The 11,865-nt window shown below is 42.4% G+C and overlaps 1 protein-coding gene across 1 annotated transcript in view; it reads left to right on the forward strand.

The window, feature by feature from the left end:
- Window positions 1-11,534, forward strand: part of LOC112114863 (xenotropic and polytropic retrovirus receptor 1) — a 242,524-nt gene extending 230,990 nt beyond the window's left edge. Inside the window, exons 12-15 of the mRNA XM_024211775.2 lie at window positions 5,401-5,567; window positions 7,861-8,000; window positions 8,970-9,191; window positions 11,455-11,534. Of these exons, the coding sequence (XP_024067543.2) occupies window positions 5,401-5,567; window positions 7,861-8,000; window positions 8,970-9,191; window positions 11,455-11,515 (590 nt within the window). The 3' untranslated portion in view covers window positions 11,516-11,534. The remainder of the gene's footprint in view (window positions 1-5,400; window positions 5,568-7,860; window positions 8,001-8,969; window positions 9,192-11,454) is intronic.
- The last annotated feature ends 331 nt before the right edge of the window (window positions 11,535-11,865 follow it).

Here is an 11,865-nt window from a genome sequence, read left to right on the forward strand (position 1 = left end):
GGGGGGCTGTCAGGAGAAGGGGGTGTAGAGAGCAGTTGGGGCAGGCAAGGGACAGGGAACAGGGGGGTTAGATTGGTCGGGGGTTCTGGGGGGGCTGTCAGGAGAAGGGGGTGTAGAGAGCGGTTGGGGCAGGCAAGGGACAGGGAACAGGGAGACTTAGATAGGGGGTGGGGTCCTGGGGGCAGTTAGGGTGGGGGGGTCTCAGGAGAGGGCAGTCAGGGGACAGGTAGGGGATAGGGGAATTCTGAGGGGGGCAGGAAGTAGGAGGGGCGGAGCTAGGGCGGCACCCCTTGTCCTCTTTTTTGATTGTTGAAATATGGTAACCCTATTTAACCTGGCTGCAGATGAAGGCCTTAGGCTTTAGGTCTTGCAATATGTCTACAGACAAAGGCCTTATCCTTAAACTTAAGCCAGGTCAAGTTTGGCACCACTTGATGATTGAAGGCTTTTAATTCAAGCAAGTGGCAGAAGTCTTACACCTGTCAGTCTTATACCATGCAGCAGTGCTTACCTTAGATTTAGAAGGTTTTCTGATAACCCCAGACTTCTTGTTGCTTTTATCACAGCTTTCACCATCAGCAGAAACCACACTAGCTGCAGCAGCAAACACACCAGGAATGCTTATCAAGGGCCATTGTACTCCGAGCCAGGTCTTCAATAACGCTTGCCATTGATTTTAGCTGCATTGAATAGAATATAGTTGTTTACATTCTGCAAGATAATTCAGGAGGGTAAACAGATAACATTCACTAAAGCAAAGTCAATATTAACTACATTCACTGTGATATTAATTGTGCGGCTCTGCTGTGGAAAATGGCCCTTTTTTGGAGGGGGGGGGGGTCTGTTTTTAGAATGGGTTATAATTTGTAGATACTTTATTATTATCTCAAAATGCTAGTCAGATATTCTGTGTCCCCTGAGGTGCTTTTAGATTTCAGGATATTTGTGTTTCTGATGTGTGTGTGTGTGTGTGTGTGTGTGTGTGTGTGTGTGTGTGTGTGTGTGTGTGTGTGTTTTACATACATTTCCTTAACTTTCCACAACAAAAGGAGGCAGGTAACACAAGTGCTGCTACACAGCACTGAGAGATTGGGCAACCCTTGGCCTTACAGAAGTTGCAGTTTTGCTAATGTGAAGATCCATAGAAATCAGCGTTTCAGTGTTGCAGGCATTATGTGCCTACAGCTTTATATGCTGAAATGCTAAACCGTTTCCTGTGCCATTTTCCTATTCAAGCATGCATATTTGAGCAACATATTGTTGTCATGGGATGCTCTCTGTGTTGTTGCCCTCCAGAGCTTCTAATTCAAAGTGTCTCCAGGCTGCCTGACTTTGCTTCTCCTGGTCTCACTTCCCATCTTTGAGCTCTCTTGAAGGTGGTTTCAGTATTTCTGTAGGTGATAAGCAGCAGAAGTTTTGATTTCTAGAAGAAATCATATACAGGGCCTCTCAATTGGTAAAAGCACACTATCCCCCTTTCACATTTAGAGACTGAGAGCCCTTTTCTCCACTCCATCGCAGAAACTTCAAATGCCCCTGTCCTGCAGAGTTCCTGAGATCTGCAGCAAAGGGGGTAGGGAGAAGGTTCTGCTACTTCTCTCCAGTGGACCTTAGGGGCGATGCGTGAGCGGAGCTGCCTTTTTGTGTCCCATAGGAGCCAAATTGCACCCAAATTCTACCTGTGTTCCACCAAAAGATGATCACTCCTGGTCTTTGTTTTAAGCTTCCTGCACTAATTTTCTTCTTGCCCCTTGTTTTTAGTCTTTTCCCTACATTGTCTGTGTCCCGTGTTTGAGATATGGCAGATGGAGAGTTATGTCCCTTATGTGTTCCTACCTTGGGCTGATTGAAGGCTGCATCAGGCCAGAAAAGGTCTGCAGTCCCCTAATTATACAGGCAGTCCAAGGGAGATAATGGAATCCATCTTTTCCATACTGTCGGGAGAAGTGAGGAGATGAGGGAGCAGGTTCTAGGGACACTGTCTCTTCCTGAATCTCTGTCTTCCTAACAGCTTTCTGGCAGTTTCCAGCACTTCATTATGTGAAGTACCACTGGGTGAAACTGTTTTTGTTTAAATAGACCCTGACATTACTATAAACGTATCCAGCATGTATTATTTCTGCCGAAGTGGCAGGCATGTAGTAGATGGAAGCTCTGGGCGGAATATCAATGCCTTGATTTTTTCCAACCTTCCTTGCAGCATTGAGAGGGCCACTAGGACTAGCCAGTGGAGATTGAGATATAATTGCTTGCCTATATCGGTAATATCTCTCGGTTACACCACCTGAATACCAATGAGAAAGAAGGAGGGTGTCAAACAGAATTGTGGGGAAGAGAAAAATAGGGGTGGAAAGAAGGACAAGTGATTAAGAGAAGAGACCAAAAGGCAGAGTGAATACAATAGACTGTTTTTGTTTGAAGTCTGTTACTGGGGAATGATTTGTATTTGTAATGAAATTTTCAGGAGCAAAGCACATTACACAATCAATGATTTAGAAAGAAAATGGGGGAGGGGAAAGTATTCAGCTTGACCCAAAGTGCCAGTGAAAAGAATACTCCTAGGGGTGAGGAGAAAAAGGGAACAGACTCCAGGATGAGTAACTGGAAATTAGCACATCCCTTTTAGCTTGATGGATAATGCACCAAGAGTTTTTAATTGAATTCTCTCCTATACTGCCTTTCTCACAATAATTGACCTCAATAACTCTTCTTAAGGCAATTTAGCTTTAAGCAACGTTAAAACTTGACATCACCTTGCTGTGCAACTGGCTACTTAGGTGCAGTTTCATCAGCTCCAGCTTCACTGACTCGCTGCCATTCTATATGTTGTTTCTGAGAAATAGAAATCTACGGCCAGATCATTCCCCTTCTTGAGCAGAGTGTTCCAAAGACAGTTTGGGAGTACAGAATATCTGAGGCATTGTCTTCCCTTCCTTGCATCTTATGGATGTAATCCTGCAAGTGCACTGCATGGCTCAAGCTCTGTATATGAAAAGAGGGCTTGTCTGAAGAATGTTTTCTCTATGGCATCTGTAGAATAAATATAAAATTAGAGAATTAAAAGTTAGCTTTAGTTTGGTTAAAGAAAGATGTATTATAAAGAAAGGCCCTAATTAGCAAGTAAAAGAAAGGCCTTGAATGTAATGAGTTATAAGGCCAGAAGGAATGAAATAGGGAGGATGTCTGGTTCAAAGAATAGCTAATGAAATAAAGGGAAGTTTCTAAAAAGAAGGCCTCTGACTGATAGGGGTGACTGCAGATGGTTTTAAACAAGACAAAGAGAATCTGTCTTAAAAAGAGCTAACATGGACCTTCCCAACCCACCTACCAATGTTATCTCAAAAATTAGGGCCTACGTGAACCCAGGTGCAACAGAAAAACTGTTGATCAATGAGAAGGAGGGGAAAAGATAGAAAGGAAAGGCCTTGGGGAGAAAGGAGGTTATAAATCTTATCTGGATTAAGGCTGGAAATAAGGGTGAACTGTCTCAAATTGTTTTTTAGCTGAAGTCAGTAGTTGGCAGTGACATCACTTTCTTAAAGGGCTAAAAAACTAAACTTGTAAAGGGTTCATTGCTGATACCTGCCTGACCAAGTTGGAGCTGGTCAGTATAGGTCTAAGCATCCCTGAGTTTAGCCCATTTGTAAGTATTTTGATCTAATACTTATCAATGTTTTGTTATGGATGTAGTAAATAGCTTATTTAGGTTTTTAGGTATGTTTATAGCAATACCATTTGGCCTTTGGATTTAATAAAACAATTTATGGTTAAATTGGTGACACGGTAAAAACCTGCATAAATAATCATCCCAACAGCATTACTACTTTCAACTCCCCAAAGCTGTGGGGAAGCCTTGCATAGGGCTGTCTCTTGGTATCCAGTTGGGGCGGGGGGACTAAACATAGCTGAGAAACGGTTTGAATGCACAATCTCAGCATATTTGGCCCTGGTCCCTACAGATCTTGGTGTTTTAAGTCACTCTGTCTCATTCTTGAATGATGCAATGGAAACTCCAAGGGGGAGCTTGCAGCCCTTCTGATGTGGACTGTTCCCATGTAAAGGTTGATCAGGGCTCTAGTTCATAACATTCGAAATCTGCACTATAAGCTCACCCATTTGCCGACTCTGGGGTGAATCAAACTTTGGAAGCATGGAGAGGGGAAGGCGGTATGTAGCACTAAGATTAGTTGCACCATGGCACTACATCTGCTAGGTTGAGGAATTTTCTATGCATGCCTCCAAGTAGTGGAGCCTGTGATACATTCTGAAGTGACCATGGTGGTGAGGAGGGGATGTTACCAAACCTGCCCCTTGGTCTCTCCTGGAAAGCCTTATTGGCAGAAGATGAAAAATGCTACACAAATGTTCCTTATTTTACACAAAAGTAAGAAAGCTAGTCTAAGCAAAAGACTGAAGAAAATCACTTTTGCGCTATTAATTTTAGTCTCCACTGCAGATAGGCTTTAATAGGTAGGTTGGGGGGAGGGGGGGGTGTTGTAAAGAGGATGAGTGTGTATTTGACCTATATCCTGCACATCATCTCCCAAAAGTCTGAAAGGCACAATGGAATGAATGTACTATTACACTATGCCTCTCATTTTCACCCCTATTAATTTTATTGTTACCTCACATATATACACATTACATTTCTATCATAATTATTAAAATGAAAAGAAGAAAGAGGACAAATCGAGCTATTGCCGTTTTTGTGATCAGGAGGCAGCTCTAGGAATTTTTATTGTTTTAAAGCCACATACCTGGAAAATGCACCACCACAGTTTGTTATATTATTGTAGAGTCGCTTTTGTATTGGGAAGATTTTTATTGGGTTTGTTAGTAAAGAATCAATTAATAAGCAATTGCAGTCACTGTGCAGAATGACACCTGATAGCAAGATGAGGCAAAAGTCTCAGCTGTACAATCCAATATAACATGTTTTATTTTTATGAACTCTTTATGGGCCCAAATTTAGGTTCTAATTCAAAAAGAAAATAAACAGTACATTTTTTTTTCTTCCCTAAGTATTAAGAGTGTGACAAATATAAAAGGTAAGAGAATACAGCAGGAAGCAATATAGTCAGTCCTATGCTGGAGTGAGAGAAATAACTCGTTTACAAAAATATGCCTACAAACTAGCAAGTTTCCCAAATAAGGCAAATTTAAACAATTATTTCCATATCAAGCACAACATATTGAAGTGAGCTTGAGGAGGAATTCAAACTGTAACTTAAAGGTATCTCTGATAAGGCTTTCAGAGAGTTTATTTAGCCTGGTGGGACAGGGAGCTTAGTTAAAAGGGGAACTACCATCGGTCATGCGGAGTTTTGGTGGACAATGTTGGTGCTGCTATAAGAAATGTTTAAAATTATGCAGCGTCATGCTGTTGTTTCTCTCTTGCAGCTCAAAACCACAGTGACACCCAAGTGTTCTTCTACCTGTGGATTGTCTTCTATTTAATCAGCTCCTGCTACACCCTTATTTGGGACCTGAAGATGGACTGGGGTCTCTTTGACAAGAATGCTGGTGAAAATACCTTCCTTCGGGAAGAGATCGTCTATCCACAGAAAGTGAGTACGCAGCCTTTTGTCATTTTGGGGAGGGTCTGCCAATGTTTTAACAAAACACTTTGGATTAAAGGTACATTCTGACTGGCCACTGGACTGTCTTAAATTCAGTGTGTCAGAAGTTCTGATTATATAATCTGTCCATTACCAAAGAGAAAGTCCCATCCTTATTACGATTATTGAAAGCCATAGGCGCTGACTCTCTGGGTGCCCCAGGACTGGAGCACTCATGGGGAAAAAAATTAACTGGTGTTTAGCACCCGTTGGCAGCCAGCTTCTCCACTCCCCTGCCCCCCCAGTGCCTCCCGCCCACCAGCAGCCCCACCGATCAACTTCTCCTCCTTCCTCCCAGCGCCTACCGCCCGCCGCAGTCAGCTGTTTCGCGGCATGTAGGAGGCGCCTGGGGGGGCATGCTCAGGGGAGGGGGTGGAAATGGGCGGGAAGGGGCAGGGTGGGCACTTGGGAGAAGGAGTGGGGGGCGGGGTCTGGGGTGGAGCAGGGGTGGGAAGAGGTGGAACTGGGTGGGGACTTTGGGGAAGGAGGCAGTTGGGGGCAGGGCCCAGGCCCAGAGGAAGCCAGTGCCTATGTTGAAAGCTGTAAGAGGCATATACTATATTTTAGTAATACAGATAGCAAAGTAATATCCATTGACGGGTTCAGTCAGAAAGACCCCCTTGGGACTGTCACCTGATGTGCTGAAATTACCTCTGAGCCCGTTTTCCCTGCCAGCTTGGGACTTCCAGAACCCTGTCTTATTGAGGCAGACATGCTAGCCTGCTGCAACACAGACCTAGGGTCTGGTCCATGCCCCCAAAGCTGCAGACTTAACTTGAAAACAGCTCAGCAGGTTACCTGTCTCCAGCACCCAGACACCCAGTTCTGAATGGGATCCAAACCCCAAACAAATCTGTTTTACTCTGTATAAAGCTTATACAGGGTAAATTCATAAATTATCCGCCCTCGATAAGACAGAGGGCATGGCTACACTTGCAGATGTAGAGCGCTGGGAGTTAAACCAGCCTTCGGAGACCGCAGCAGGGAAAACGCTGCCGAGTTTTTACACTGTCAGCTGCAAACGCATTGGCATGGCCACATTAGCAGCTCTTGCAACGCCACAAAGAGCTGTTGATCTTTCACCATGATTCCTGAATATTACAGGTGGTTAGAGCAAAGGGTGATATGCAGGTAATCCCACAAGTAGAATACAGCCGTTATATTAGGTACTTGGGTACGTTGAGAATCAAGGCCTGTATGTAATTTGTCTAAAGAACATCTTAAAATATAAAGGAATAAAAGATTTGAAGTGGTTCAGAAAAATTTGTAAACTTCTAATAAAAAAAAAATTAAAGCCCTTTCCTTAAATTTTGAAATGAGCACTTTAGGGACTCCCAAAAATCTGTTTTTTAATCTGGTCTTTGTAGGTGCTCATGCAGCTATTGCAACCTGATGTAAGAAATTCTGAGGTGTTATATTTGTAAGAAATCTTTTCAGTATTTCTCTGTTCCACTACCTGGTGAATCTGTGGTTGGAGACAGTTTTGTTTTAAATCAAAACAAGTAAAAGTACAATAAAACTAAAAACCTGGTGAAAAACACTCTTAAAAGTCTCTTACACGTAAATAAACAATTGCTATGCAAACGTTAGCTGCAGAAGGAGAACCAGGGTAAAAACAATAAATAACAAGAGAAATAAATGTAGGTCTGGTTCATATGGGGAAGTTTGCCCTTGTCTAAATCGGTTTAGAAACTGATTTAGTCAAGTCAATGCAACGCTTATGTGGATGCTTATTTCAGCTTAAGAATGCTGTAGATTGATTTAAGTTAAATCGGTCAGGAATTGGTGGATAATGTTTCCACACAAGAGGGCTGAACTGATTTAATTTAAATTAGTTTCAAAACAAATTTAGTTAAATCAGTATAAATCTCTTGTGTAGACAAGCCTTAGGTAACTGGGAGACTTAAATACTGACAGTCATATATATCATACTTAATATGGCCTGTGTCTAGCTCTGGTGATCATCTCTACCTTACTATAAAAGCTTATTTTAGGGTCCCAGAGTCTTCAGTCTGGAGAAGGAAGATGGAAGAGAGGTTAAACTTGGCACTGTGTTATATTTTCCCTGCATTAAGCCCATAGCCATCAGTGGTTGTATTGAATGGTATTGAAGAATTAATCCCAATAAACGTGAAAGTTAGTGATGGGATTGGCTCTGCTTCTCCTTGGTCATTTGGCAGGTATTCTTGCTCTGTGTTGAACATGTCAGCTGACCTGTCCTATTTTACTCTTTGCTCCTCAGGCCTATTACTATTGTGCCATTGTGGAGGATGTAATCCTGCGCTTTGCCTGGACCATCCAGATCTCCCTCACTTCCATGCAAGTCTTTCCTTATGCCGGGGACGTCATCTCTACTGTCTTTGCACCACTTGAGGTTTTCCGGTAAGGTGGCTCAGCTAAACAGTATTTCAAACTGCTTGTTTATTCCTTTTGTTTTACAAACAATAACACCAGAAAGGTGGGGAAGTCCCTGGCTTTCCATAGGCTCATGGAGCTGTTGTTTGAAAAGCCATAAAGTGATGAAAACACAGAGCGCCAAGACTCAGAATATGCACTAAATCTGAGCAAATTGCTGGCTGAAAGAGTACTATGGAATCTTTCGCTGACCTGTCTGGGATTCAGAGACCCCTGAAAACACGCAGGCCTGAGACCTGGGTTCTACCTCACTCTGTTGTATTTGCTAGGGGAATGTCTTACCTGAGTTTGTTGGGGGAATTTAGCAAGCTCACATTTTAAGCATTTTCACTGGTAAAAATTATTGAAATGTCACTTCAAGGCTAAATTTACAAATTTTCCCAAATCTCTTCTGCTTTTGCAAATTATTAAAAAATGGAATTCTCACTGTGATCAGGCACTTCCAGAGCATTAATGCTGTCTGCATGTTAGTGTTACATCAGGAATCACATGTCTGCTTGAGATGAGCAAAACAGCTTGCTTTTGAATCTCACTGTGTGTGTGTGTGGGGGGGAGAGTTATTTGTATTTATTCCTCCTAACTGATAATCCTTGGGCTACCTTGACACCAGCCATGCAGGGGTAATCCTCACTGTTAAAACTATGAATGATTCCACCAAAACTGTTTGCTTCCCTGGAGAAGTCCATCAATCTACTGCTGTGAAGCAATGTAGCAGGTTGCTCCTTGTTAGTCATTCACCTTCCCAACCATTTACTTCTCTCCAACCTGTCAATTTACAGGGCCTTGCCCTCATAGGGTCTATGTGTAATCCCAGGGAAGTGTACGCAGTAGCATCTTTGGGACTGCATCACTGCTTTGCCAAAAATTGGTGACCGCTGTGAAAGTGGTACTTAGTTTTTATATTATTCCCTTTTCTCCTTCCCTCTCTCCTTCCAGGCGGTTTGTGTGGAATTTCTTCCGTCTGGAGAATGAGCATCTGAACAACTGTGGCGAGTTCCGTGCTGTCCGGGACATCTCAGTGGCACCAATGAATGCTGATGACCAGACACTACTAGAGCAGATGATGGACCAGGAAGATGGCGTCCGAAACCGCCAGAAGAACAGGGTGTGGAAGCGTAGCCTGAGTGTGTCCCTGCGCCGACCTAATCTTTCTTCACAGTATGTATTGCTTTGCCCTCTTGCACAACAAAATTTGAAGGGATTAATTTATTAATAAGTGTTTGAGGTGCCATGTTGGAGACATAACTCTAAATAGTTTGAAAAGAGAGGACTGACCCAACTAGTAAATAAATACATTGGCATTTTTACCCTCACACACCAAGTCTCTGTAGCATTGATGCAGTGTGCTTTGTTCAGTAAGGTTGACTAACCAAGTGTACTTTCGTCAGGTACAGAGTTCTGTTTAGATAAACACATTTAAGGCACAGTTTATCCCTCAGACATGCAGTGAAGCAAGGTATGTCATGTATGTCATAAGGTAAGCTCTGTGTGTGTGTGTGAAGCACAGTGTCAGATTGAACAAGAAATATGCACAGTAGCATATGTCCACCAACTGAGGGCAGTATTGATTCCCTAAGGCCTTGTCTACACTGCCACTTTACAGCACTGCAACTTTCTCGCTGAGTGCTGCAAGTTTCAGCGCAGTAAAGTGGCAGTGTAGACAGTGCACCAGTGCTGGGAGCTACTCTCTTCATGGGAGTGTTTTTTTGTTTTGTGTTTTTTTGGGGGGTTTTTACAGCGCTGGGAAAGCTCTCTCCTTGCACTGGTGCCGCGACTACACAGCCACGTTAAAGTGCTGCTGCAGCAGCGCTTTAACATTGCTAGTGAAGATATACCCTAAGGAATGTAACTGTATGCAGTGTTTAGTGTGAGTATCTGTATACAGTACCTGTAGGAATAGAATTCCTTGTATAAAGGTCATAGGCACTGACTCTGGGTGCTCCGGGGCTCAAACACCAACATAAAAAAAAATAGTGGGTGCTCAGCACCCAGGAGCCAGAACTTGAGTGTGGAATGTGATGAGTTCTGTGCTGCTAACAACTTCTGCCCTTGGGGCAGGGAGTTTGTTTATAAACAGAGGCAGGGTGATTAAGATAACAAAAGGCTCATTAAATTAAATTAAGAATTATTAGATGATCCTGAAAGCATTACCAAGCACTCCAGTTAAAAGATAGGAAACAAAGGGTAGGAATCAGTGGTCCATTTTCAGACTGGAGAGAGGTAAATAGTGGTGTCCCGGAGGGGCTTGTTCTGGGACCAGTGCTTTTAAACATATTCATAAATGATATGCAAAAAGGGATAAACAGTGAGGTGGCAAAGTTTGCAGATGATACAAAATTACTCAAGATAGGTAAGTCCAAAGCTGACTGCAAAGAGTTGCAAAGGGATCTCTCAAAACTGGCAACAAAATGGCAGATGAAATTCCACATTAAATGCAAAGTAATGCACATGGCAAAATATAATCCCAACTGTAAATACAAAATGGTGCCTAAATTAGCAGTTACCCATCAAGAAAGAGATCTTGGAGTCATTTGCAGTGGTCTGGAAGCACTATGATTCCAGACTACTGCAAATTTATAAGAATCCTTCTCATTGTGCCTGTATTATCCTGAACTCATTCTCCAGCTTCAGAAGTCTTAAAAATTATCTCCAGTCATCAATGGGACAGACTCAACTGAATAATGTGGCTGTCCTTAATGTGTATCAACACAGTACCAGGCAACTAGATGTGAATAAGATTGCTGACAGTTTCATCCAGAAAGCTACAGTGAGACATAATGTCTTTAAACTGGGATGTTAGTGGAGACAGCTTGTAGGTGATTGCAATGATTTTAATATACTGTAATTCATGATAATGTAATTATGTAGTTCATAACAATTTAATCATTATTAAAGATACCAATGAGAGACACATTCAATAACTAGAATATGAAAAAACATGTATAAATATGCTGAAAATAGCCACCCCCCAAAACTGGCAGAGTGCCCTTCTTCAACACACACATCTCTTCAAAAGCACCCACCAGCAAAAACACAAAAGTCAGTGCCTATGATAAAGGTTATTCTAGTTTCACTCCCAGCCTCAAAACATTTGTTTACATTTTGTGTCCCTTGTTTGCTGTATTGTAACTAACCAGTAGAGGGCGCTGTTAACCTCCAGAATTTAGCTGTATCAGAAAGATGAGCATTAGAGGCAGAAAGGTATCAGTCATCCCTCTGTATTTTTATAGGGTAATCTTCCCATCCTGGGGGGAGGGGAGAGTATGAATTACCACATGTCTATAGTAGTCTGCTGGCCTAGATATTACCTGTGTAGGGAATATGTTTGACAGAATGTATTTATCTTATCTGTAGATTGTAGTAATGTCTTCCTTCCCCTCAGTGAGTGAGTATTTTTGTTTGCTTGTTTGTTTTTTCCCAGATCCAAGGCTCGTGACACCAAGATATTGATAGAGGACACAGATGACGAAGCAAACACATGAAACACATAGTCCACAGAGTCTATTTCCACATCCCTTGTTTCCTTGCTCTACTACCCTTTCCCCGACCAATCCAACCTCTGGTACAGTTCCAGCTGAAAACAGGAGAAAACACTGAACACATTTTCCGAGCTCTTCCGGACCGGATCCTATGGACTCCAACAAGCTCACTGTGTTTCTTTTCTTCTGGTTTAATTTTCATTTTCTACTTTTAAAATAAATATTTACTTCGTTTTGCCAATCAGAGGACAGTTAAAGAAAGAAGTATCTAAGAATTGTTTACAATCACAACAAGGACACAAAACCCTATCTGGATGAAGAACAAGCATCATAGGGACTCCCTGATGGGACAG

The sequence above is a fragment of the Terrapene carolina genome, unplaced genomic scaffold (assembly GCF_002925995.2).
Source record: "Terrapene carolina triunguis isolate 2854851 unplaced genomic scaffold, T_m_triunguis-2.0 Scaffold210, whole genome shotgun sequence".
Taxonomy (NCBI): domain Eukaryota; kingdom Metazoa; phylum Chordata; order Testudines; family Emydidae; genus Terrapene; species Terrapene triunguis.